Below are 26,596 nucleotides of genomic sequence, written 5' to 3'. Positions count from 1 at the left end.
GTAGGGTTTTGTTTTTTCAAATACTGCATTCAATGTCAACAGTATCAAATGAAATACACGACATCTGTCCTATAAGGGTCGAAATAACTTTGTTTTTCAATGAAGATTTTTCCCATAGTAATCTTTTCAGACTTAAATTAAAAGGTCAAAGGTGTCAGCTAGAAACAGGGTCAAAGATTTCAGCGAAAAACATTTATGTTTGCTTTCGAACTTTGAACTACTTGAGGGATTGTTTATATTCATGATGATAGGCCAGATTGTTATATTAAGACAGCTTGTAGAACCCACATTTGGGCTGGAAGAAAGTGTGTCAATATTGTTTCAGTTGGGAAATTTAAATAAATGAAATGCAAGTTCAACAAAAAAATTTGTTATTTAACATTCTTATATACATGTACATTTCTGATTAGAGAAAATATAAAATTGATAAATGTATTGCTTAAATATCATGATTTTCTTAATTTTGTAGTGTAAAAAGATGCAGCCAATTGAGATTTTTATTTTTTCAATTGAAAAAAAATTTTTTTTGCCATTTTACCTTAAATACAAATTTCTTTGGATTTGTTATGATGAAACATTTATAATGTTAAGACAGTTTTTGCACATTTGTTTGTTACATTTCACGGTTTAGCTTATATGAAGACTGTATCATATGTTTGTTTTATTTCAGACTTGTTTGAAAAGATTGTGCCAATTCCAGTATATGATGCGTTGAACACGTTTGAAGGTAGAAAATCACAGGTGACAAACATGGAGATAGGTAGATTACGAGAACAGACTACATTGATGAATGGGTAAATATATATATATATTTATATTTCTGTGTGAGTTAACTATTAAATTATATATAGAGTTTACCCATTACTGCCCTAAGGTAATAGTGGTTCATAGTGGTTATGAGGTCAGTCACTAGCTTCTTGAGTGGTCAGGGGCATCCATGGCTGAGTGGTTATGGTCGTTGATTTCAAACCACTTGTCTCTCACCGCTGTGGTTTCGAATCCCAACAGGGACTTTGGATTATATTATTTGAGGAAGCTATCCAGCTAGCTTACAGAATGTCATTGGTTCTACTCAGGTGCTAGTTTGTGCCTGAAATAATGTATGGATGGCCACCTGAGGCCTTCCTCCACTAGTAAAGCTGGAAAGTCACCATATGACATATACTGTGTTGGTGCAACATAAAACCCAATCAAGCAAACAATTTTGAGTGGTCTCTGTGGCTGAGCTGTTTAAGTTGCTGACTTTTAATCACTTGCCCCATACCTCTTTAGGATCAGGGTATTTGTATTTTTAGCTCGACTATTCGATAAGAATAAGTAGAGCTATTGTAGTCACCCGAGCGTCTGCGTCGGCGTCGGCGTAACCACTTATGTTAAAGTTTTTGTAATAGTTCAAATATTTTCAAAGTCCATTGACATATGGCTTTGAAACTTTGCACACTTATTCACCATCATGACCCCAACCTGTAGACAGGAGGAGGTAACTTTATCAAGCATTTTGACAGAATTATGCCCCTTTTTCGACTTAGAATTTATGTTAAAGTTTTTGTAATAGTTCAAATATTTTCAAAGTCCATTGACATATGGCTTTGAAACTTTGCACACTTGTTCACCATCATGACCCCAACTTGTAGACAGGAGGAGGTAACTCTATCAAGCATTTTGACAGAATTATGCCCCTTTTTCGACTTAGAATTTATGTTAAAGTTTTTGTAATAGTTCAAATATTTTCAAAGTCCATTGACATATGGCTTAGAAACTTTGCACACTTGTTCAACATCATGACCCCAACCTGTAGTCAGGAGAAGGTAACTCTATCAAGCATTTTGACAGAATTATGCCCCTTTTTCGACTTAGAATTTATGTTAAAGTTTTTGTAATAGTTCAAATATTTTCAAAGTCCATTGACATATGGCTTTGAAACTTTGCACACTTATTCACCATCATGACCCCAACCTGTAGACAGGAGGAGGTAACTCTATCAAGCATTTTGACAGAATTATGCCCCTTTTTCAACTTAGAATTTACGTTAAAGTTTTTGTAATAGTTCAAATATTTTCAAAGTCCATTGACATATGGCTTTGAAACTTTGCACACTTGTTCACCATCATGACCCCAACCTGTAGACAGGAGGAGGTAACTCTATCAAGCATTTTGACAGAATTATGCCCCTTTTTCGACTTAGAATTTATGTTAAAGTTTTTGTAATAGTTCAAATATTTTCAAAGTCCATTGACATATGGCTTTGAAACTTTGCACACTTGTTCACCATCATGACCCCAACCTGTAAACAGGAGGTGGTAACTGTATCAAGCATTTTTTTTTACTATCAAGCACTAAGAATAGTCGAGCGTTGCTGTCCTACCGACAGCTCTTACAGAAGGTCAGTGGTTTAACAAAGGTGCATTCTTGTGCCTGAAATAAGGCATGAAGAAGCACCCATGGTCTTTATCTGCAAATAAAGTTCAAATGGCACCATATGACCTTCACAGGCTTGTTTTAGTTATAATCTTATCTTTGATTTTTCATGATCGTAACCTATGTCTTATATGATAGTCCATACAAAAATTTATTTATATAAATGTTATGAAAATGATATTTATTTGTTAAACGGTTATTTAATTGTATCTTTACTTTGAAATTTACCATTACAGAGTATTAGCATCTTTAAATCTGCCAGCAGCTCTAGAAGATGTAGGCGGAGATAAAGTCCCACAGTCTGTGCTTGACAAAGCTCAGCAAATAAAAGATATGGGCGGTCTGCAGTATCTTGATAAGTTAACCTCAGATTTGCCCGAACTTCTGGTCAGAAATAGAGAAATACTGGATGAGGTAAAAAAAAACTTTATTTTAATAGAAGCATGTAGTTAATTTGGATGATTTATTCAATGATTATTATTTATGAAAAACAGGGAATCTTAAATGTAATATATTAATGTTGCAATATATTATCCATGTTACATTTTATCTTTTGTTTAAGTTATAAAATATTGTATGATATAGTGAGTTACAGTGTATCATCTGCTCCTGTGTTAGTGTTTATCTTCTATGATATAGTGAGTTACAGTGTATCATCTGCTCCTGTGTAAGTGTGTATCTTCTATGAAATAGTGAGTTACAGTACATCTTCTGCTCCTCTGTTAGTATGTATCTTTTATGATATAGTGGGATACATTGTATCGTAAGCATCTGTATTAGTGTTATAGTGAGTTACATTGTATTTTCTTTCTGCTCCTGTGTTAGTGTTAATCTTATTTGCAATAGTAAGTTACAGTGTATCTATTGCTTCTGTGTTGGTGTGTATCTTCTGTGTTAGGGTGTATATTTAGAAATGTGTTACTGTGTATCTTGATCTTTGTTACAGTGTATCTTTATCTTTTTTACAGTGTATCTTTATCTTTGTTACAGTGTATCTTTATCTTTGTTACAGTGTATCTTTGTTTTTGTTACAGTGTATCTTTATCTGTGTTACAGTGTATCTTTATCTCTGTTACAGTGTATCTTTATCTGTGTTACAGTGTATCTTTATCTGTGTTACAGTGTATCTTTATCTGTGTTACAGTGTATCTTTATCTTTGTTACAGTGTATCCGTATGTTGGACGAGGAGGAGAAATCAGACACCCAATTAAAAGAACAGTTTAAAGAACGCTGGACAAGAACACCGTCTGCTAGCCTTACAAAACCAATGAGAGAAGAAAGTGCTAAATATAAAAACATTCTAGACACAGCGATTGGAGCTGATAAAATTGTTCAAGAAAAATACAATGCACACAAAAATGCAATGTCATTGCTGTCAAAACCAACAGTATGTATATTCTTATAGAGCACATAACAGTGATTTGTATAAGCCTAATGAATATAATTGCTGAAATATCCTAATTTTATCTTGAAAATTCCTAAATTTATCTTGAAAATTCCTAATTTTTTCTTGAAAATTCCTAAATTTATATGAAAATTCCTAATTTCCCCCGCCGAAAAAGTTCGGCGGGGGATATAGAAATAGTCTCCGTCCTTCCGTCCGTCCGTCAGACCTTCCGTCCTTCCGTCCGTCCTTCCGTCCGACATTTTTGTCCGGAGCATATCTCTAAAAGTATTTGAGTTATCAACTTGAAACTTCATAGGTGGATAGACCTCATTGAGGAGGAGTGCAGTGCACAAGAATGATAACTCTACCCTGCATAATTTTTGAGTTATTGCCCTTTGTTATTTTTCAAAATTGATTTTTGTCCAGAGCATAATCCAAAAGCCTATGAGATATCAACATGAAACTTCATAGGTGCATAGATCTCACTCAGGAGGTGTGCAGTGCACAAGAATGATAACTCTACCTTTTCATAATTTTTATACGCCCGTTGAAAAACGGGACGTATTATGGGAACGCCCCTGGCGGGCGGGCGGCGGGCGGGCGGCGTCCAATTTTTGTCCGGAGCATATCTCCTACATGCATTGAGGTATTTTAATGAAATTGCACAGAAATGTTCATCACTATGAGAAGAATTGTGTCGTGCACATGAACCAGGTATCTAGGTCAAAGGTCAAAGTCACACTTAGAGGTCATTGAAAAACGCTTGTCCGGAGCAAAACTTCTACATGCATAGAGGGATTTCAATATTACTTGGCACAAATGTTCACCATTGTGAGGCGGAGTGTCGCGTGCAAGATTCAGGTCCTTGCGGCCAAGGTCAAGGTCACACATAGAGGTCAAAGTTCAGATAAAAAATATGAAGGTTTGTATAAGGACCATTAGGGATTGTAACACAAATGGTCATAATCATTACTACGGCTGTAAAACTTGTAATTTAGGTCAATATATGCAATGTCGAGGTTACAAAAGATGATGAAATATCCAGATTTTTGTAAATAGAATTTAATCAAAGGGCGACAACAAAGTTATTACTTTGTTCATAAATGACTTACACAATTACTCCCCTTGATCTACTTTCACTTTCAATTCTAAAAATAGAATTTAATCAAAGGGCATGAAATAATCCTCTTTCTTGGACTTGAGTATGTTCTAAAGAATGTAACATTTATTTACACATGTTTCATTCATTGGTCAAGATTCTTAACTGTGATAACTATGGTGTTCTGTAGACTTGGTATTTGTTCATAAAGATCATACAGTAATTACCTTATCAAATGTAAATACTTTCTCATAGAAATTTAATTATATTTTAATTTTCAAGTAAATATCAGTTCAGCTCATTCAAAGATTAAGAATTGTAATGAAATGTATTTCCCTAGAATAAAATCTTAAATCATAATTTTTTAGTTATTAAATTACAATTACATGTACTTTTTATCTTCCCTACTGATTTGTTTTAAGGTTCATTTAACAACACAGTGCCAAGGATAAAAACTTGCTTGCTAGATAACACTTATCCATAATACCCCCATCTCCATCTAAAGCTTTCGTAAACGGGCGTATTTTGTGACTATGGCACCCTTGTTGAGTTATTGCCCTTTGTTATTTTTTTTACTTAATTTTTCACCTGAGTGAAGCATAACTCAAAATGTGTTTGAGATATCAACATGAAATGTCATAGGCGGATAGATCTTATGGAGGAGGAATGTTGTGTGCAAGAATGATAACTCTTCCCTATACAATTTTTGAGTTATTGCCCTTTGTTCTTTTTCATACTATTTTGTCCAGAGTTTATCTCAAAAAGTATTTGAGGTATCAACTTGAAACTTCATAGGTGGATGGATCTCATTAAGGAGGAGTGCAGTGCACAAGAACAATAACTCTACCCTGCATAATTTTTGAGTTATTGCCCTTTGTTATTTTTCAAAATTAATTTTTTGTCCAGAGCATAACTCTAAAAGCCTTTGAGATATCAAAATAAACTCATAGGGCATAGATCTCACTCAGGGGGTGCAGTGCACAAGAATGATAACTCTACCTTTCATAATTTTTGAGTTATTGCCCTTTGTTATTTTTTTATACCTAATTTTTCACCCGAGTGGAGCATAACTCAAAAGTGTTTGAGATGTCTACATGAAATGTCATAGGTGGATAGATTTTATTGAGGAGGAATGCTGTGCACAAGAATGATAACTCTTCCCTGTAGAGTTATTGCCCTTTGTTCTTTTTCATACTATTTTGTCCAGACTTTATCTCAAAAAGTATTTGAGGTATCAACTTGAAACTTCATAGGTGGATGGATCTCATTAAGGAGGAGTGCAGTGCACAAGAACGATAACTCTACCCTGCATAAATGTTTAGTTATTGCCCTTTTTTTTTTTCAAAATTAATGTTTGTCCAGAGCATAACTCAAAAGGCCTTTGAGATATCATTATGAAATTTCATAGGGGCATAGATCTAATTCAGGAGGTGTGCAGGGCTCAAGAATGATAACTCTACCTTTTATAATTTTTGAGTTATTGCCCTTTGTTATTTTTCATACTTAATTTTTCAATTCAATTTTTTTCTCAAAAAGTATTTGAGGTATCAACTTGAAACTTCATAGGTGGATAGATTTTACTGAGGAGGGATGCAGCACACAACAATGATAACCTACCCTGAATTATTTTTCAGTAATTGCCCTTTGTTATATTCAGCCATCAGTATTCACAAAGGTTTCAAATCTGTAATCACTATAGCCATCAGTTTTCATTACCAAAAGACCTCCTAAAAGGGAATTATTCTGCTCTACTACTTGTACATTCTTCCAATGTGCAAACACATTCGGCGGGGGATGGCCATGTTGACATGGCTCTTGTTTTTTCTTGAAATTTCATCAGAATTGTCTTTTAAGTATATACATGTACTGACGTTAGATGAAAAACATCATTTTTACTTATAAGTAGAAAGTGAATGCTTTAATACATGTAGGTCTCTTTAATTTTCCATATCTTTGTATTGCTGTTATGTTAAAATGTCAAATAATTTTAAGGCATCATGGGTTTTTGCTTAAAGAAAAAAAATCACTGTCAGTGTCTAATATTACTACTTTATTACACATTAATAGTAAAATTTTAGTAAATGACAAATTGCAGAGTGATTCCTGATAATGTTTCAGTAATAACATGTTTGAATTTATCAGTTATCTAATTTGAATTTATCACTTGTCTAATTAATTTTAGCATGAAATAGAAAAAGCATTACCTAGTTCTGGAAGTAGTGGCTCAGTGTCGGGAAATCCTATAGTAAAAGATCTAAAGAAAATGATGGAAGAAGTGGAGGCACTCAAAGCTGAAAGGGAAGTTATTGAAAATGAGCTAAAAGAATCAAAGTTTGATATGGGTGAGTGTTGTTTTAAGGTATTGTCAGTGGGAAATATAATATAGTTATAGAAAATTTCTTTTGTATTAAAGGTAATGAAAAACCTTTTTGAACTTGGTAAATTGTACATAATCTAGGCTCTTGTTTTACTGTCAAGCACTGAGAATGTTAAGCAGGCTGTCCTATTGACAGCTCTTGTTATGTTATAATTTTGGTTATTGGCACTGTTTATGTGAATATTCTGAACAGCCTATTTTTTGTAAACATTTCTATGAAAGGACCATTTTATAACATGTGAACATTTTTATTGGTCCCATATATGCTTACATTCTCTTTACCCCTTTTTATGTTAACATAAACTTAACATAACAGTTAACATAATTTTTTATTGCCCCCTTTTATCTTAAACGTACAAAATGATCAAGTTAATGTATTTTAGCAAGGACTGATTGGGGGATGTCTGGCCAAGTAGTTAAGATCAATGACTTTAAATCACTTTCCCCTCACTGCTGTGGATTAGAATCTTACCAGGGACTTTGAATTCTTTCATGATAGGAAGCTATCCAGCTAACTTATGGAACGTCAGTAGTTCTACTCAGGTGCTAGTTCGTGCCTGAAATAATGCACGGAGACGCACCTGAGATCTTTTTCCACCAGTAAAGCTGGAAAGTTGCCTTGACCTATACTGTGTTTTTGCAAGGTTTAACTCAACCAAACAAACAAACAAAAACTAATTAAGGAAAATAACATTGTTTTGTAGGCTTATATAAATTATATTGATATTTGTTTTACATTAAAGCTGGAAAGTTTATGGCGGCACTGGCTGCTGATGGTGTAGTTAATGAGGAGATGATATCAAGTCAAGAGTTAGATTCAGTCTATGGTCCCCTCAGACAACAGGTTGTTGACAGCTGTCAGAGACAAGATATGCTTCTAGCTAGGATACAGGTACATTGAAGCATGGTTTTATATTACAGTGATTGTAGATTTTCAACAACATTATTACTTGTATATATTATGTTATTTGTCAGCCTATTTGTTTAATTCAAGTGACATTATGCCCGTTGAAAAGTAAATGCTCAGTGAACAGATAAAAATATCATGATAGTTTGCTATAATTGTGTTTATTTTTATATTTAAATATGAAAGAATAACCAATAATCCACATGTCCAACGGAAATATCTGTAAATATCATCCAGAATGTATCGTTAATGCTCAATTCTTAAAAAGAGAGAGGCAGTCATTTTATAATAAGGCAGTTTTTATATTGTATCATAAATATTTTTCATTATCAATTATTGGTCAATCACTATTATAGTAGCTAGTTCTTTGAATGAAATATGTATATTACTAAGTTTACATAACTTGACAGTGAAAAAATCAGCATAATGTCACATTCAGAAAGAAGAAGCATTAGGATTGCAGACTTAAGATTAACAATACAGTATTTGCTCTTTCTTTAGATTGTCTTTAGCTGTAAGTTGTTCCTTTAGCTGTAAAATACAGAGGGTAGGGTGTATTGTCCATACATATAGTGTATAGTCACATGCTTACACTCTAAATAGCTAGAATAATGCATTATCTGGTTGCTAAAATACTGGTTGCTATCCAGTTGCTAAAATACTGGTTGCTGTCCGGTTGCTAAAATACTGGTTGCTGTCCGGTTGCTAAAATATTGGTTGCTTTATGCTATATTTTGCACCAGCAGGCTCAGGGGTTTATAATATTTTTTGATTTTTTGTTTTAGAATACAAACACACAGTTTTGTCAGAGTAAAGCATCCAATCAGACGGGAGCACAGAGGGAAGCCATGTTGAAAGATTTAGCTGCGGGATATGACGGTTTTATGGAACTTAAAGGAAATCTGGAAGAGGGAACAAAAGTAAACTTTATATTAATATTGAATGAAACTTGTTTGTTTGTTTGTTTGGTTGGGGTCTACGTCACACCAACACAGTGTAAGTCATATGGCGACGTTCTCGCTTTACTAGTGGAGAAAGACCTTGTGTGCCTTCCCATGCATTATTTCTGGCTCGAACAAGCACCTGAGCAGAACCACCAACGTTCTGTGAATGAAACATAAAAAATATAAACAACTTTCAAAAGTTGAAAGAATACATATTGTAAAATAATCTATAAGAACTTCCTTAAATTGCTTTACTAAGTGGACTTTGGAATCATATTCCATTTGAAATATACATTGTAATATGAAATTGGTACAGTATATACAACACATGAATTTATCCAGTTATAAGTCTGAATATTTTTGCTGTGATTATTCGCATAATTGAAATATTAAGATGTTTTAAAACAAATGGAAAGACAGTAAAAAAGGGCTGCTTTAGATAAATTAGAAAAGCTACCAATTACATTTCCAGATGTCCACTTTCATGAACTACCAACCAAACTTAATGTTTCCTGTCTTAATTATTAATACAGATAGATCTCTTATGACATCACAATTTCACTTAAATTGTTCAAAACCGATTCCCAAGCTTCAGTTATTATATTTTCTTTTCTTAACATTGTTATTTTATTTAGTAACATTTGATTATGCATGAATGTTTACTAATTTTAACATTTTGTTATATAATTGTATTTCAGTTTTACAATGATTTAACACCATTGCTGGTACGGCTGCAGAACAAGATTTCCGACTTCTGTTTTGCACGTAAGACTGAGAAAGATGAGCTTATGGCTGACCTGCAGAAGTCCATAGCACGGCAACCTACTGGTCCCCCACCTTCACAACCCCAGTACCAGCAACCACAATCTAGTAAGTGCACAAGGCTTTTGTCTCCTTCAAGCCGAAACTTTCATATTGAATTTTTTAAAAATATAACAGTTTCTCGGTTAAAACCATAGAGCTCTTGGAATTGTAAGTATGATTTGTGGTGAAATGTTTTTCTGAGTTTTATATTGCTTATTAAAGGGTTTAAAGCTATAAATGTCAAAATATAATATGAACACTTCAAAATACTAAATAATCATGTCAAAGAAGTTTCTGTGTAATTGAACATGTATTAATAAATATGAAAACAATAAAGTATTTATAAAATATTCAACTTCATGCACTAATTTTAGAATGCTAAGCAATGATTTTGAACATGTTCCACACACCATCGTTTTTTTACAGCAACGTTCTTTCAATTTAGGTTAATTGGCATGATTTTTTACAAAGATTCAAAGAAGTATTCTACCAAAAAACAAACAAAGTAATATAGCTTTATTCCCTTTAAAAGTTGTTTTTCTTCTTGGATACCATGCTTATGCCTTTTTAGCAATAGAAATCTCACTGTAGAAAGTTTAGATTTTATGGTCACTTATATTTTCAGCCTGATTATTAAAGGCTTAAGGTTTTTTCTGGTACAATGCATATGTAGAATAAATTGCACAATGTAGCACCTGGGTTGCGTTTAATAGAAAGTCCTTAGTCTGAAATCAGTCTTAAGACCAAAACTGAGACAATTTTGTGTTTCAAAGAAAATGTCCTAACTTAAAACTCCTTTAATTTCTGAATAGCAATGCTGCTGGGCATTTTACACATTGCAAATGAAAGGGTCCTTCATTGTATTTCTTAACTTTTTTCAGGATATTGAATTTATTTATAGTCTACATGTTTTGACTGAAGATAAAAATGTTTATTGAAACAATCTTAATTAGTCCTCAAGTTGGTTTTATGTCCTAGAACTTAGGATACACTTAGGACTTTCTATGAAACGCAGCCCTGAGTTTAACAGTATTTTTCCACCATTATTTTTAGAGGTATCATTTTACTATCATATATATCTTTCTATTTTAAGCTCCACTTTTCAAAGAAGCACAGCTTTTGTCATTACCCACTTGGCAGTGGCATTGGTTAATCTATAAGTTTTGGTTAATGGTCATTTATTTCAATTCCACCAAATCTTCCCAGTTTAAAATTCTCAATATGTGGATGCACCTTGATTGCTTTAACATGTTGATTTAATTTTGTTGTTGAAGTTTTTACTCTTAACAGATTTTAGGCAATATTTCAAAGGATTTTTTTTTTGCACAATATTTTTTTTTCTTACTGTTAAAGTTATTTAGAATATTTTCTGGTTGTTTGTCCTGCTTATAGTACTACACTATGTGTATAATTATCAGCCATTTGATTGTAACTCAAATTTTCTCTCTTTCCTATAACTGTTGGTTCATAGAGAATATTTTTTCCGTAAACATGGACTAGAAGTTAGAAGTAAGATATTTTCCAAGAGCACGGATCTAAAGTAAAAATATAAATTCTCACTTCAAAGGTCATGACAGTCGATATTCTCGAAAAATGTAAATGTCACATTTTATGGTTTTCCACATTACTTGTGAGTCATTATCAAAACTGATGTCCAAATAACGCTTATTGATAACATTTTTCGAATTACCTATAATGACAACATAATATGTATTTTTTATGCAGGCTCAGCAGTATCTTTGAATGCATAGAATTGGAATATAATTACATATCTCACTCAGTTTCAGATGGTGTGGTATGACATATATCTCACTGATAAATTTTCAATACTTATTGGAAATACATAAGATTAATAGAGTAACTATTGCAAAAGTAACTCTTGTTGAATTGTAGATAGGTTATACCTTCTTACCTCCCTTGTACTATAAATGTAACTTAGCATGCATCTTTAGGGAGAAATTTTAGCAGCTGTGCTTTACAAAAATTAATTTATATACAATATTGAAATAAATTATTCGGGAAAAAAATGGAATAATGAAGGGAAACATGTGTCAAGTTTTAAACTTTTAGTTACCATTGGTACATGTATATAAGAAGTTACATTAGCAGCAATATTGATTTTGTATAATGTCACACCACAACTTTTTTAGGTCAAAAAACGATGATAATCTTTTTCTTTATCTCTTCCTTGCCTTTTGTCTATATTTATCTTCCTTTGTGTTCTTATACTCTCTTGAGGTCATACAAGATTACAAGGATCTCTTCCTTGTATACTTTCTTATACTTTAGAAAAGTTATATAATCTAACAAGAGCTAAGACTTTTTTTTCCATTTCCACTTTTCACACTGGAAGCTATTACTTGTTATTATGCCCCCATTTCGAAGAAAAGGGGGTATATTGCTTTGCACTTGTCGGTTTGTCGGTCCGTAGACCAAATGGTTTCCGAGTGATAACTAAAGAACCCTTAGGCCTACGAACTTCAAACTTGGTATGGTGATTGGTCATGATCAGTAGATGACGAGTAGATGACCACTATTGATTTTGGGGTCAAGGGGTCAAAGGTCAAGGTCACATTGACCTTGTAAGCGAAAACGGTTTCCGATCAATAACTAAAGAACCTTAAGGCCTAGGAACTTCAAACTTGGTATGGTGATTGGTCATGATCAGTAGATGACCCCTATTGATTTTGGGGTCAAGGGGTCAAAGGTCAAGGTCACATTGACCTTGTAAGCAAAAACGGTTTCCGATCAATAACTAAAGAACCTTAAGGCCTAGGAACTTCAAACTTGGTATGGTGATTGGTCATGATCAGTAGATGACACCTATTGATTTTGGGGTCAAGGGGTCAAAGGTCAAGGTCACATTGACCTCTTGGGTAAAAACGGTTTCCGAGTGATAACTAAAGAACCCTTAGGCCTAGAAACTTCAAACTTGGTATGGTGATTGGTCATGACCAGTATATATATTGATTTTGGGGTCAAGGGTCAAAGGTCAAGGTCACATTGACCTCGTAAGCAAAAACAGTTTCCGATCAATAACTAAAGAACCTTAAGGCCTAGGAACTTCAAACATGGTATGGTGATTGGTGATGATCAGTAGATGACCCCTATTGATTTTGGGGTCAAGGGGTCGAAGGTCAAGGTCACATTGACCCTGTAAACAAAAACAGTTTCCGATCAATAACTAAAGATCCTTAAGGCCTACGAACTTCAAACTTGGTATGGTGATTGGTCATGACCAGCAGATGACCCCTATTGATTTTGGGGTTAAGGGGTCAAAGGGCAAGGTCACATTGACCTTGTAGGTAAAAATGCTTTCCGATCAATAACTTAAGAACCCTTAAGCCTAGGAACTTCAAACTTGGTATGGTGATTGGTCATGACCAGCAGATGACCCCTATTGAGTTTTGGGGTCAAGGGATCAAAGGTCAAGGTCACATTGACCTTGTAGGTAAAAGTGGTTTCCGATCAATTAACTAAAAACGCTTAGGCCTAGGAACTTCAAACTTTGTATGATGATTGGTCGTGACAAGCAGATGACCCCTATTGAGTTTTGGGTCAAGGGGTCAAAGGTCAAGGTCACATTGACCTTGTAAGTAAAAACGGTTTCTGATCAATAACTTAAGAACGCTTAGGCCTAGGAACTTCAAACTTAGTATGGTGATTTGTCATGACCAGCAGATTACCCCTATTGATTTTGGGATCAAGGGGTCAAAGGTCAAGGTCACATTGACCTTGTAAGTAAAAACGGTTTCTGATCAATAACTAAAGAACGCTTTGGCCTAGGAACTTCAAACTTGGAATGGTGATTGGTCATGACCAGCAGATGACCCCTATTGATTTTGGGGTCAAAGGTCAAGGTCACATTGACCTTGTATGTTAAAACGGTTTCCGATCAATAATAAAAGAACCCTTAGGCCTAGGAACTTCAAACTTGGCATGGTGATTGGTCATGACCAGCAGATGACCCCTATTGATTTTGGGGTCAAGGGGTCAAAGGTCAAGGTCACATTGACCTTGTAGGTAAAAACTGTTTCTGATCAATTAACTAAAAACGCTTAGGCCTAGGAACAACAAACTTTGTATGATGATTGGTCGTGACCAGCAGATGATCCCTATTGAGTTTTGGGTCAAAGGTCAAGGTCATGACCAGTAGATACTTGATAACCCTTATTAATTGTTTGATCACTGGGTCAGGAGTCATGCATAATAACCTTATCACATGACTAATTGGCTGCTGATAAGGGGCATACATGTTTTACAAACATATCTTGTTTAATAAGCAGTCATATGTTACGTTTAGGTTTCCTTAAAAGGGAGGGGGGTTTAACATTAAATAGTTTAGAGGGGCGGGAACTTACTTTGGACATAGACATTACATTAAGGCAGACTTTCCTTCAGCTAAAAAAAAAGAACAAGTATCCAAGAAGAAAAAAGTTAATAATGTTTAAACTTTACATTTTTTTTTCTCATTTCAAGTTCTGTTTGATTTTGTTGTTGTTGTTGTTGCACTGTTGTTGTTTCACTTTCAGCAAGACAAGAGCCCCCGGCCAGGCCACCTCCGCCTAATTTCTCAACGGCCCCAACTCAAAACCCCATATCAGTGCCATCTAGTACACCCTACCCAGGTTTGAAGATTTCTTTCATATGACCATTCTATAAAGATATTTAAAATGGCTATTTCCTTGCACATAGGAAAATAATATATTAGATCTGTCAAGTTATTTAAGGTCTCCCTCCATCATTATTTCTAAATGTAATAGTCTGACAAGTTTGACAAGATAGATCGATTATTATTATTTTTTTTTGCCATTTTACAATTTATTTGATCTTGATTAAACATAAAACGTTTGGAAATGACTAATTGTTTTAGAAACTGAATTACTGATGATGGAATAGTTTACTTATACCCTTAGTCTGATGGAACCGAAATTGATAAGCTTTTGTCACCAGTACAAAGCATAGGTCAAGGTCAATATGCACATTTGCTGCATATCTGTACAGCATGATCAGGTTCAATCCTGTTAGTGGGTCAATTTTATATTTTGATATTGAAATCTTATAAACTTTGAATGGACTGTGCTAAAACTCAAAGCTGGGTGAATTCATTACAAAATGCAGGTTGAGGGTGAAGGAAAAGATTGGTTTTATATAATATAGATTAAATATTTTTTGTAGTTTCACAGTAGTGGCTTTATTGTAGTTTTAATTTGCCTTCTGGCACAATTTGTGTTGAAATTTTTCACAGTTATATTGTAAATTAATTTAAATTCAGATATATTTATAATTATGAATAATATTTTTACTATAATATGTTTGTTAAAAAAAATATTAGAAAGACATAAAAGTGAACAGGTGGTATACTAAGCTAATGAGGCCATATTTACATCAGTAATTACAATACATTACCTCAAAAGGAAAAATAGAATAAAATGAAGGCTATGGAGACGATATTACCATTACGTTTTTCATGTTGGGAAGCTTGTTTAAAATTAGCTGTTGACATGAATTGTTGTTTGATAAATTTACACTAAATCGGCTGATGTTTTGTGATTAACTGTCTATAAAATTGAAGCAGTTTATTCAAATGTTTAAGAACTTGCAAACACACAATTGTAATGGTTTTGGAATTTTTATAGAATAGATTACCAGTTATAGCTTTACCCCTTTCATTTTGAATATTTTGAACAATGTTAATTAAGGAAGTAAGACTTAGAGAAAAGAATGTTTCTTGTTCTCATGCCACATTGTGTTTTAGGTGAATTTTCCAAAAATGTTGTCCTAACAAAGTTCAAATATTTGACAGTGATTTTTATTTAAAAACAAAATGTCTTAATTTACAGTAAACTAGATTTTTTATTACACTCTTTTAAAAGCTTTTTAGTTTTGTTATTAATTAAATCTATTTTAGCTTTATATACATGAATATAATAATAATACTTTCTTGAAATAGCAAACTACTGTTTTAAGAGTGTTTTTTTTGGTTGTTTTCTTTTTTCCATACATTAATTTATAATCACCACCTGAAATCTATGTTGGCAACTATCAGAGATAATGTTTATTCATGTAATGTTTATAGGGGTGATTCAAGACACATTAACCCTTCATGTCAGAAACAACAACATGTTTTTTTAGCATGCATTGACATAAATCACCAGATCAAGAAACTCTTGTTTTAATGTCTCAAGTGAAAGAATATTTTCAAACTATGATGCATGTTTTTGCCAAGGATAAAACTTTTTTATTAGATTATTATTATTTTTTTTGCCAGGGATAAAACTTTTTTATTAAAGAATTTATTTATTTATTTCAGCTGCACCAAGTGCACCACAACCGGGATATTCCGGACAACCAGATTCCCAGAATTATGGTAATAACTTATTTTTTATAAGTAAAAAAAGAAAAGATTTTGAACATGTTCCTGTTGGGCAAAGAATATTAGATTTTTGTTTCCCAATTTCACAGTATATAAACAAAATCACTGTACCCTGTCTTGTAAGCCTAGTACCATGTCTGGCGAACAAAAGCACATGTTACTTCTGATCACTTTACCCCTTTTTGGGAGCCTATATATTTTAACTAATGTAAGTTACTTGCGATAACAGGAAGTAGACTTGTTTATATACTGTGTGAATTTAGTGTGAAAGAATTAATGTTATGTTTGATGATAAACAACAGTGTTTGTCACCACTAACATACAAGAGATTTTTTAAAATTATTTGATATAAAAAGACACTAGTTTAGCTATTTCTTGTAGAATCTTCCCAGATACATGGTGAATTTTATATAAGACATTGTGAGGCACTGGGAGGCCTGTCTTCAATAGTGAAACATGTAAAGTTACCTTATGACTTAGATATTGTCAGTTAGATTTAAAACAAAAACTTGATAAGTTTAACATGTTTTATTAACCCTGTATTATTGTATAACATAATATTGAGTGCTTTCCACCATACGGCCTTGTAATATGTTGGTACAGAGTGGTTTTGGATAAATTTGTGAAACTTGACTCCTTGACAACTAATTTAGTTTCTCTCAATCCAGTTTGATATCTGTATTAAAGTTTTTGTTTTGTTTTTGGTTGTTTTTTTCTTCCTTTTTAGCTCGACTATTCGATAAGAATAAGTAGAGCTATTGCAGTCACCCGAGCGTCGGCGTCGGCGTAACCACTTATGTTAAAGTTTTTGTAATAGTTCAAATATTTTCAAAGTCCATTGACATATGGCTTTGAAACTTTGCACACTTGTTCACCATCATGACCCCAACCTGTAGACAGAGGAGGTAACTCTATCAAGCATTTTGACAGAATTATGCCCCTTTTTCGACTTAGAATTTACGTTAAAGTTTTTGTAATAGTTCAAATATTTTCAAAGTCCATTGACATATGGCTTTGAAACTTTGCACACTTGTTCACCATCATGACCCCAACCTGTAGACAGGAGGAGGTAACTCTATCAAGCATTTTGAACAGAATTATGCCCTTTTTTCGACTTAGAATTTACGTTAAAGTTTTTGTAATAGTTCAAATATTTTCAGTCCATTGACATATGGCTTTGAAACTTTGCACACTTGTTCACCATCATGACCCAACCTGTAGACAGGAGGAGGTAACTCTATCAAGCATTTTGACAGAATTATGCCCCTTTTTCGACTTAGAATTTACGTTAAAGTTTTTTGTAATAGTTCAAATATTTTCAAAGTCCCATTGGACATATGGCTTTGAAACTTTGCACACTTGTTCACCATCATGACCCCAACCTGTAGACAGGAAGAGGTAACTCTATCAAGCATTTTGACAGAATTATGCCCCTTTTTCGACTTAGAATTTACGTTAAAGTTTTTGTAATAGTTCAAATATTTTCAAAGTCCATTGACATATGGCTTTGAAACATTGCACACTTGTTCACCATCATGACCCCAACCTGTAGACAGGAGGAGGTAACTCTATCAAGCATTTTTACAGAATTATGCCCCTTTTTCGACTTAGAATTTACGTTAAAAGTTTTTGTAATAGTTCAAATATTTTCAAAGTCCATAGACATATGGCTTTGAAACTTTGCACACTTGTTCAACATCATGACCCCAACCTGTAGACAGCAGGAGGTAACTCTATTAAGCATTTTGACAGAATTATGCCCCTTTTCGACTTAGAATTTACGTTAAAGTTTTGTAATAGTTCAAATATTTTCAAAGTCCATTGACATATGGCTTTGAAACTTTGCATACTTGTTCAAACATCATGACCCCAAACCTGTAAACAGGAGGAGGTAACTCTATCAGGCATTTTGACAGAATTATGCCCCTTTTTTGACTTAGAATTTACGTTAAAGTTTTTGTAATAGTTCAAATATTTTCAAAGTCCATTGACATATGGCTTTGAAACTTTGCACACTTGTTCACCATCATGACCCCAACCTGTAAACAGGAGGAGGTAACTGTATCAGGCATTTTTTTTACTATCAAGCACTAAGAATAGTCGAGCGTTGCTGTCCTACCGACAGCTCTTGTTTGTATTTAATAATTATGTCTTTTCCAGGTTGTTATCATTTTCTGAACTTAAACCCTGCTTTTCAGTTAGTACTTGTTTTGAAATTTTCCCTAAAAATTGTGACTGGTTTTGTCCAGATTGAAAGATGGACAAGTCCATTTTAAATATTTAGTGAGGTACAGGCTAATATATTGATTGGCATTACTGCATACAAATTTATGCAAATAAATGTTGCAGTAAGTGCATACAAAAAATAATGTTTCTATGTGTGAGAATGATATAACAATGTTTATAGTATCTTTTAAATCTCTCTAATGTTGTAATTGATATGTTTATTTTGTAAATTGTATGCTATTTATGGAAAGTTGTGCTATTTTTAGAATATTGTGTGTATTTCATGCATGTCCTGTCATGTCCGGACAATTAATTGATTTACATCATTCATGAAGGTAAATGCAAATTATCAAGTAGAATTAAGTATATGTGTTTGATACTATTTATAATCAAACTTGGCTTAGAAAATTGAAGAATTGAAGGATATATTTTATGATTTATTTCATATTTTCTGCAAACAAAAAGCAGCAATTTTAATAACAATCATTAGACTCAGTGGACATGTCCTCGATCAATTTTATTGTAAAATTACACCCAACAAATTAAACTTGCCTCTTATGAGTAATATTTTCCGTTGAAAAATATCACCAGACACTCTTCTTGTAAAACGTCATATTTTAAGCTAGGGAGCAACCATTAAACATAACAATAACAACATAGGTCATAGACCACCAAATTTTAAATTTTCTTAGGATAATGGACACGTCGTCGATCAGCTAATTTTGACATGATAATGTAAAAAAATGTTTAAACTAATACTTGTATGACAAAATTTGGAGTTTATATTTAAAAGAAATGTGAATAAAATAGAAATGAATTATTTGAGATCTTTTACTGGGATCCATGCGTTTATCACCTCCATGACTGATAATAATCTCTCTTGCAACATTTTTTAAAAATAATCTAGAATGAGGACAGCCTCTTGATGCCATGAATGTTGCATAATTTATCAGAATTTGTTCATCCGCAGGCTTTAACATACACTCTTCCCCAAATTTTGTAATATAACCCTTGTATTTCCCATTGATATGGTTCTGTACAGTGGGGTAAGGAAGGCCTAATTCAATAGCTGCTTTACGTATGGAATAGCCCTGGGTCACAAGATGTTTTGCCTCACTATATATTTGATCTGGGTGGGTCCTCTGAGACCTAGGCATTGTTAGACCTAGGCATTGCTGAAAATATATAATTGAGTGTCACCAAAGGGGAAAAATATAGTGGTGTAAAACCAAGGAAAAAAAACAGTAAAATATAGTGGTTTGTAACCTATGTGTTTTTCTATCCCATTAATTTACTACTTTTTATTTTGATATTATGTAAAAATATCTAATTATTCTTAGGAAAGCGGAAAATATGTATTTTGGGCAAACTATGCATATATTTAGCATCTTTTCTTAGTGGCTGATCCCTGACCTAGATTACTGTAGGAAATCGACCCACCCCCTTCCTGGGAAAAGAGCTAAAAGCTTACTTAATTTTATTATGTAGGAAAAAAATTTGTATAATTATCAAAAGTAGTTATTTTTTGTCATTTTTTATATATTTTGTATAAATATTAGAGCTAAGGAGAAAAGATGCACTTAATTTTTTATTGGGTAATTTCTACTTTCACTTTGCCATTGTTTTTAGAATCGTCTGCTGCGTGAACTTTGACCTCACATAAATACTCTTCAGTGGGAGTTTAGTAAAGTACTTACATGTGTTGGAAAAACAAAGCAAAGAAAGTCCGTGTTTTATCAAGTTTATTTGAAAAAGATACAAAAAACAAAATTTTGATCGAGGACCTGGCTGATCGAGGACGTGTCCAATCACTCTACTTCAAAAACAATAAATGTTTGACATCAAGATTCAAGTCAGACAGCTTTACTATCCACATGTATACACTTATACTATTTAATTTCTTAGTTTTTCGTTTTTGAAGCCATACATTTATCATTTTGGGGATATAAAAATGAAAATTAGAAACTGGTCAGCCAACAGTATAAAAATAGAGAAAAATGGAATCCTGAAAGAAAGGCTTCAAAGCCCAAAACGGCCAAATTGAAAATGTTGCAGGCTAGATGTAAAGCCTGGTCAGACTGAAGGATGTGAAAGCTGGCCTGGTTGTATAATAATGGGCGCAAAGGTTAATTACTTCTGATTCTAGCAGGGTAATGGTTAAGAGTGTTGTGCGCTATTAGGGTCAAGGTCATTTTGAATTATTCAAAATAGATACTGAATAGGAATTAGAAAAGATTATTTCAGTGTAATTTAGATGCTTCTAAGTACTGATTATTATAATTGTAAAGGTAAATTTAAAATAAAATTTGCATTTTATGCTGATTTGCATTTTCATTAAAACTTTGATTGTGAAGTCAAGTATCAAAATACCACTGCTACTGGTAAAAGCTTCTTATTATATGTTGTTTTATCAATATATAAAATTTTCAGTGAGTCAGACTAGTAGCTCTCGTAGCAGACCGTCTGTGACAAATACGACAGATAGCTCTGGTAAACTCACCATATACTTCTCCCTTTTCTGAAAGCACAGACAATATTTGTCCTTGCAATAATACAAATAAATTTCTGAAATTTTCATATTCTTACAACCATGCTCTGTTATTTATAATGTAATTCTAACACAAACCGCATTTTCCCTATTGAACATAGAAGATCACTGTTTGACGTTCTATATTTAGACATGTGACGTAATGATTATACACGTGACGTAACCACTAAAATGTGATGCGCTGACAATAAGTACGGACACAAATCAGGCGCAATTTAGTTAATTATCATGTACGGGCAGCATTTATTTGTTGATGTGTCGTGTTGATTTGTCGTGTTAGAATCGAAATAATATATCCAAATCGGTGATTTTCTTGCTTGATAACATCACTGTTTGTCGTTCGGATGCGCATCATTACATCACTCGGGCAACGCCCTCGTGATATACTTCCGGCATCCGAACTCCAAACAGTGATGTTATTGAGCAATAAAATCACAGTTTGGGATATATTATTTCTTAAATATACCATCCAGATTTTTCCACTCCCTGATTTTCTACTGGTCATATACATGCATATATCTCATTATGGCTGTATTCTCCTTCATAATAATTCAAATAAATTTTTTGAATTTTCATTGACTGAAATGCTATGTATATTAATTATTTTTTTTCATACAACCTCATTGATTTATCCCCATACTGCACTTGATTTCTTTCGAAGTCATATACATCTTATTAGGGCTATATAGTCCCAGCATTCTGTCAGTAGTAATAATATTATATACCAAAATGCACATACCAGACCCTGTCAAAATATAAATTTAGAAGGAAAAGGTTGTCAGAATTGGTGCTGTTATACCGGTATTTGTATGTGCAACTTAAAAAGCAACAAAATATTATACACTTTTACCATTAATAACATCCCAAAGCTATTTTCAGTAACTTATTAGGGAGATTGATGATAAAGTTGGCCGAAACTCAAAAAACATCAGTTAAGGTTGGAGTGCAGATCCAGGATTTATTTTACTAGATCAGGTCGTAAAATTCAGGCAAGGTGTAATGTATATTTTATAAGGGGCTGGCATTTAACTAGTTTTCCCTCTGGACGTACTACATATGAGCCATGTCACGACAAAACCAACATAATGGGTTTGCGACCAGTATGGATCCAGACCAGCCTGCGCATCCCCGCAGTCTGATCAGGATCCATGCTGTTCGCTTACAAACTCTATAACAAGTAGGGAAACTGATAGCGAACAGCATGGATCCTGATCAGACTGCGCGGATGCGCAGGCTGGTCTGGATCCATGCTGGGCGCAAACCCACTATGTTGATTTTGTCGTGACGCGGCTCAATATTATGACTTCCTAAACTCTGGAGTTGGTAAAGGCTGGACAGACACCTTAAACATGCTGGCTGGCCTTGATGAAATCTTGAACAGAAGCAAGCATTGCTTACATCTGTTTCCAGCATTGGTGGAATTATTTTTGCTGTTTAAAATTCTGTTGTCATTTTGTAATTTATCAATTTCCATTGCACTTATATTCATATATAACTACTGTACTTTTATTGTTTTCATTAATCAATGCATAGTACACACTCCTTTTATAAACATTTCCCAATATATGTATACATTTTTACTCTATACTTAACATTTGTTACATTGAAAGTTCTTAGCAACACTCTATTGCAATTTTACTTGTGCCTAGTAACTGTGTTTGTCATGGAAATTTCTATGATCTACAGAAATTCATTTTGAAATTAAAAAAATTACATTTTTAATACTATACCTGCCATGCAGGTAAACAGACCTGTAATATACTGTAAGTGACACAGCTTTAACTGTTAACATTACACAACCAACATACAGAATTTGGTCATACATGTACAAGTTGAAAAAAAAACATAGAAAAAGTTGAATGAATACAGTTGTACATTGTAAATACAGCTTTATATTTGACCTTGTTATCTTTTACTTTTGTTTTCTATATTATTGAGTTATGCATGATAAAATTATAAATGGTGGCAATATAAGTTTCCTAGGAGAGTGGTGGCCTACTGGTTGACGTGTCTGCCTCTCAACCCAGGGATCATGGGTTTGATGCCCTAGTCAGGTCACATCCATGTTTCTTCATATGACATCAGTACTGGTTAGTTCCAGGAAGCGAAATAGAAAGTGATTAATATCAGTTGCAATAACTTGTTCCGCAATCGTGCTTAAATAAATATGTTTAAACTAATTAGTTTCCTTATTTGACTTTCAGCTTTAATTAACCTGCTATCTTTGTGTACTGGCCAAGCTTTGAATTGGGAATAGTCCATATATAAGTAATAGGGATTTTGATATTAAAATACAACAATTTATTTTCCAACAGTATAGAGCCTGGTCAAACTGCAGGGAATGGCAGGATGACCTGGTTCTATATATGTGGTATAGACTAATCATTTTAATCATTTTTGGTTTCATCAGGTAATGGGTTTATGTGACTGTTCTAGGAGTTATCAGGTGTCACTTTAGTATGACTGGGTGGGTACAGGTAAACACTATTGTCAATGTTAAACTTCAAATATTGTTGAAGAAGAAGCTAAAAATCTAGCTCACTCATTTGTTGTTTTGGTACATGTAAGTTGTTACATTTTTCTCTTTTCTCAAGTTATAAAATAGAGCACTGCATATTGAAGTTGAAAGGGGAACCATGAAAGCATGAGATATACATTGCATATTAAGTTGAAAGGGGAACCATGAAAGTATGACATATGCAATTTATATTGAAATTGAAATTGGGAACCATGAAATCATTAGATATCAGATGTTTATGAACACAATATGATGATATTTTACAGGTGCAAGTTCATCATGGGGACAACCATATGGTCAGGGAGGATATCCGATGCCCGCCATGCCGTCTGCTGGCTACAGTTCTTACAATCCTTATATGGGCGGATACCAGCAAGCTCCAGGTAACTACTGTGAAATATTCACGCTTTACAAGTATAAGTTTCATGCATTCATCAAAAAGAGTACAACTTTGCTTTATACAAATATATTAATTGTTCATTTATTAGATGGTAATTGTGAAGTAATTTCTACTTCCGAAGAAGGTTTAACAGTGCATATTTTGTATACTTGAAATTACTAAAAGTTTACCACAAGAAAGAATGTTGGTCAATGAAGATAATTATAATTATCATCCCATTTATTTTCATGTTGACTTTTACTTAACACTTTTCTTAACACTGAAATTACATATCATTCTTTTAACAGCGCTTCTTTGAAAGTTATGTTGAGTTTTATTTTGACATTTGATGGTTGAGGCAATTTATATATTTAAGTGACAATTAAAGAAAACAGTTGAAATATATCAATATTTGTTCAGCTTTCACAAAACCATTGTAAAACTTTATTTTAACTTCATATTCAGGTTGTGTCATCCTGATGGCTATATTTACATCCTTTACAATATGTACATTTTTATAATCAACATACTTCCTGGTTTAACTTACCCTTATCCCCCTAAATTTATTAAATGGACTTGTCCAGTTTCTATGTTTGGGAACTCACCATTCTCAATTTAGTGGATATCAAGATGAAAAATTAAAGTAAGTCAACAGTAAAGAGTGGGCTTAGACTATTCCAAGGTGCAAGCAAGCCTGGCTCAGGTACATGAAGGCTTATCACTTAAGTTTCCATAGGTTAATGGTTATAGAGTGTATTAGATAAGTATATGTATGTATGTCAAGTTCCTCTTCTGATTGATATTATTTATGAAGTGTCATTGTGTGAGTTGTAGAATTGCACTTTAAAACTAGACTTGTATCTGCTTGTTGCTTACTTTCCTGAATGAAAAGTGTTGGTAAATCGACTTTTCATAGAATTAAATATGAATACTGTTTATGGTATATTTATAGGAACTGCATGACTAAGGGTCTATTTAGGGACCACTGTGACTGAGTAAATGAGATCTCAGATTACAGATTACTTGCTCCTTGCTATGTTTTCTTCAAATACTAACAGGCACTTCAGATTTCTGTTATTTGAAAAAGCTAGATTATGAAAGATTCGTGGTTTTACCCAGCCTAGTGTTTTTACTTGAAATAATGTATAATTTGACATGGGAAGTATAATGGACACCTAAAGTCTTCCTCATGACCATTATAATGTCAATGTGACAAAAAAGATGACCCTTCACTCCCATAAAAAAAAGAAATTCAACTTGTTTTCAATTAAGGATTAATTTAAATTACAGACACAGAATTATTTTTACAAATGTGCATTAATTTTGTTAAAACCTTTTCACAATAATTGTAAGAATTCAAACAACTTACTCTAATGTGTATTTTTAGGGTACCCAGGAGCACCCGGCCAGCCACCATATCCTGCTGCAGGTGGTCAACCACCATATCCGGGTCAGGCACCACCACCCCAGGGGTACCCCTACCCCCAACAACAATACCCGTACCAACAGCAAGGTTATCCTCAACAACAGTGGAGATAATGTGCTAATAAAATACAAACTTTAATCTAGTGATTCTATATTCTGTGCATGACAGTGATTCAATGTATATGTCTAGAACAGTGATTCAATGTATGTTTGGGGTTTCTATGTCAATTACAGTGGTTCAGTGTTTACTACAGTGATTCTATGTAAATGTCTATTACAGTGATTCAATGTAAATGTTTATTACAGTGATTCAATGTAAATGCCCATTACAGAGATTCAATGTAAATGTATATTACTGTAATTCTATGTAATTGTTTTCTACAGTGATTCAATCTAAATGTCCATTACAGTAATTCAATGTAACTATCTATTACAGTGATTCAGTGTAAACACATGTAACAGTGATTCAATGATAAGTTATTATAAGAGTGAACTCTATATAATAGATATATTGTTTCATGCTTACTAAAAAAACCCTTTTTATTCTATATACCATAAAGGAACATTTCTTTACAGCATATCATTTTATTTAAACATTCAAATTCAGCATATGATTTAGATCTACTTATTCAATGCAAAATTCAATAAAAGTTATTCAATGTAAAATGTGATATACATGTAGGTTATAGTAATTAATTTAAATAAGCCTCTGTGGTTGAGGGGTTAGAGTCGATGACTTCTAATCCAGTTACCTCTCTGGCGTGGGTTCGATCCCTGGGAGATGCTTTGGTAGTTTAGCACGGAGGAAGGTAGTCTAGTACTGGTGTAACTCTCCAGGAACGATGGTTTGGAAAACTACCTGCCTATATGACTGAAATAATGTTGGGAAAAGGCGTAAAATGAAACAAACAAACAAACAGTTATAATAAGTTAATTACATTTTATTGTAACAGTTGGTAAGATGCACTGTATATGACGGTAATTTTTATTGAATGCCTAAACTGATTGCAAACAGCTGCTTTATACTTCTATATTTTATTGCAATTGTTGATGACTTCAAATACCAAAGTACTGATGTTATTTGTTAAAAGGTACTTCTGAAAAGTAAATTCTAGTACAAAAATGATACGACTTTCAATTTTGTTAATATTTTTGGATTAAAAATTTTGATACCTTTTCAGTATATA

The 26,596-nt window shown here is 33.3% G+C and overlaps 1 protein-coding gene across 4 annotated transcripts in view; it reads left to right on the top strand.

Annotated features, from left to right (window-relative positions):
• LOC132722547 (programmed cell death 6-interacting protein-like) overlaps nt 1-26,328 on the top strand; it is a 40,756-nt gene extending 14,428 nt beyond the window's left edge. The window contains exons 9-20 of one of the 4 annotated variants that reach the window (XM_060707057.1): nt 671-794; nt 2,655-2,832; nt 3,585-3,806; nt 7,088-7,247; nt 8,026-8,174; nt 8,975-9,109; nt 9,832-10,003; nt 14,470-14,565; nt 16,251-16,307; nt 20,970-21,029; nt 23,872-23,988; nt 25,372-26,328. In XM_060707057.1, coding sequence (XP_060563040.1) covers nt 671-794; nt 2,655-2,832; nt 3,585-3,806; nt 7,088-7,247; nt 8,026-8,174; nt 8,975-9,109; nt 9,832-10,003; nt 14,470-14,565; nt 16,251-16,307; nt 20,970-21,029; nt 23,872-23,988; nt 25,372-25,523 — 1,622 coding nt within the window. In that variant the 3' untranslated portion in view covers nt 25,524-26,328. The remainder of the gene's footprint in view (nt 1-670; nt 795-2,654; nt 2,833-3,584; nt 3,807-7,087; nt 7,248-8,025; nt 8,175-8,974; nt 9,110-9,831; nt 10,004-14,469; nt 14,566-16,250; nt 16,308-20,969; nt 21,030-23,871; nt 23,989-25,371) is intronic. The other 3 variants (XM_060707059.1, XM_060707058.1, XM_060707060.1) reach the window with 3 other exon arrangements.
• The last annotated feature ends 268 nt before the right edge of the window (nt 26,329-26,596 follow it).

This window comes from Ruditapes philippinarum, unplaced genomic scaffold, assembly GCF_026571515.1.
Source record: "Ruditapes philippinarum isolate M1 unplaced genomic scaffold, ASM2657151v2 ctg3132_1_1_1_1, whole genome shotgun sequence".
Taxonomy (NCBI): domain Eukaryota; kingdom Metazoa; phylum Mollusca; class Bivalvia; order Venerida; family Veneridae; genus Ruditapes; species Ruditapes philippinarum.
The sequence above is the reverse complement of the archived record's forward strand: the minus strand, read 5'-3'. Positions and strand labels throughout refer to the sequence as shown.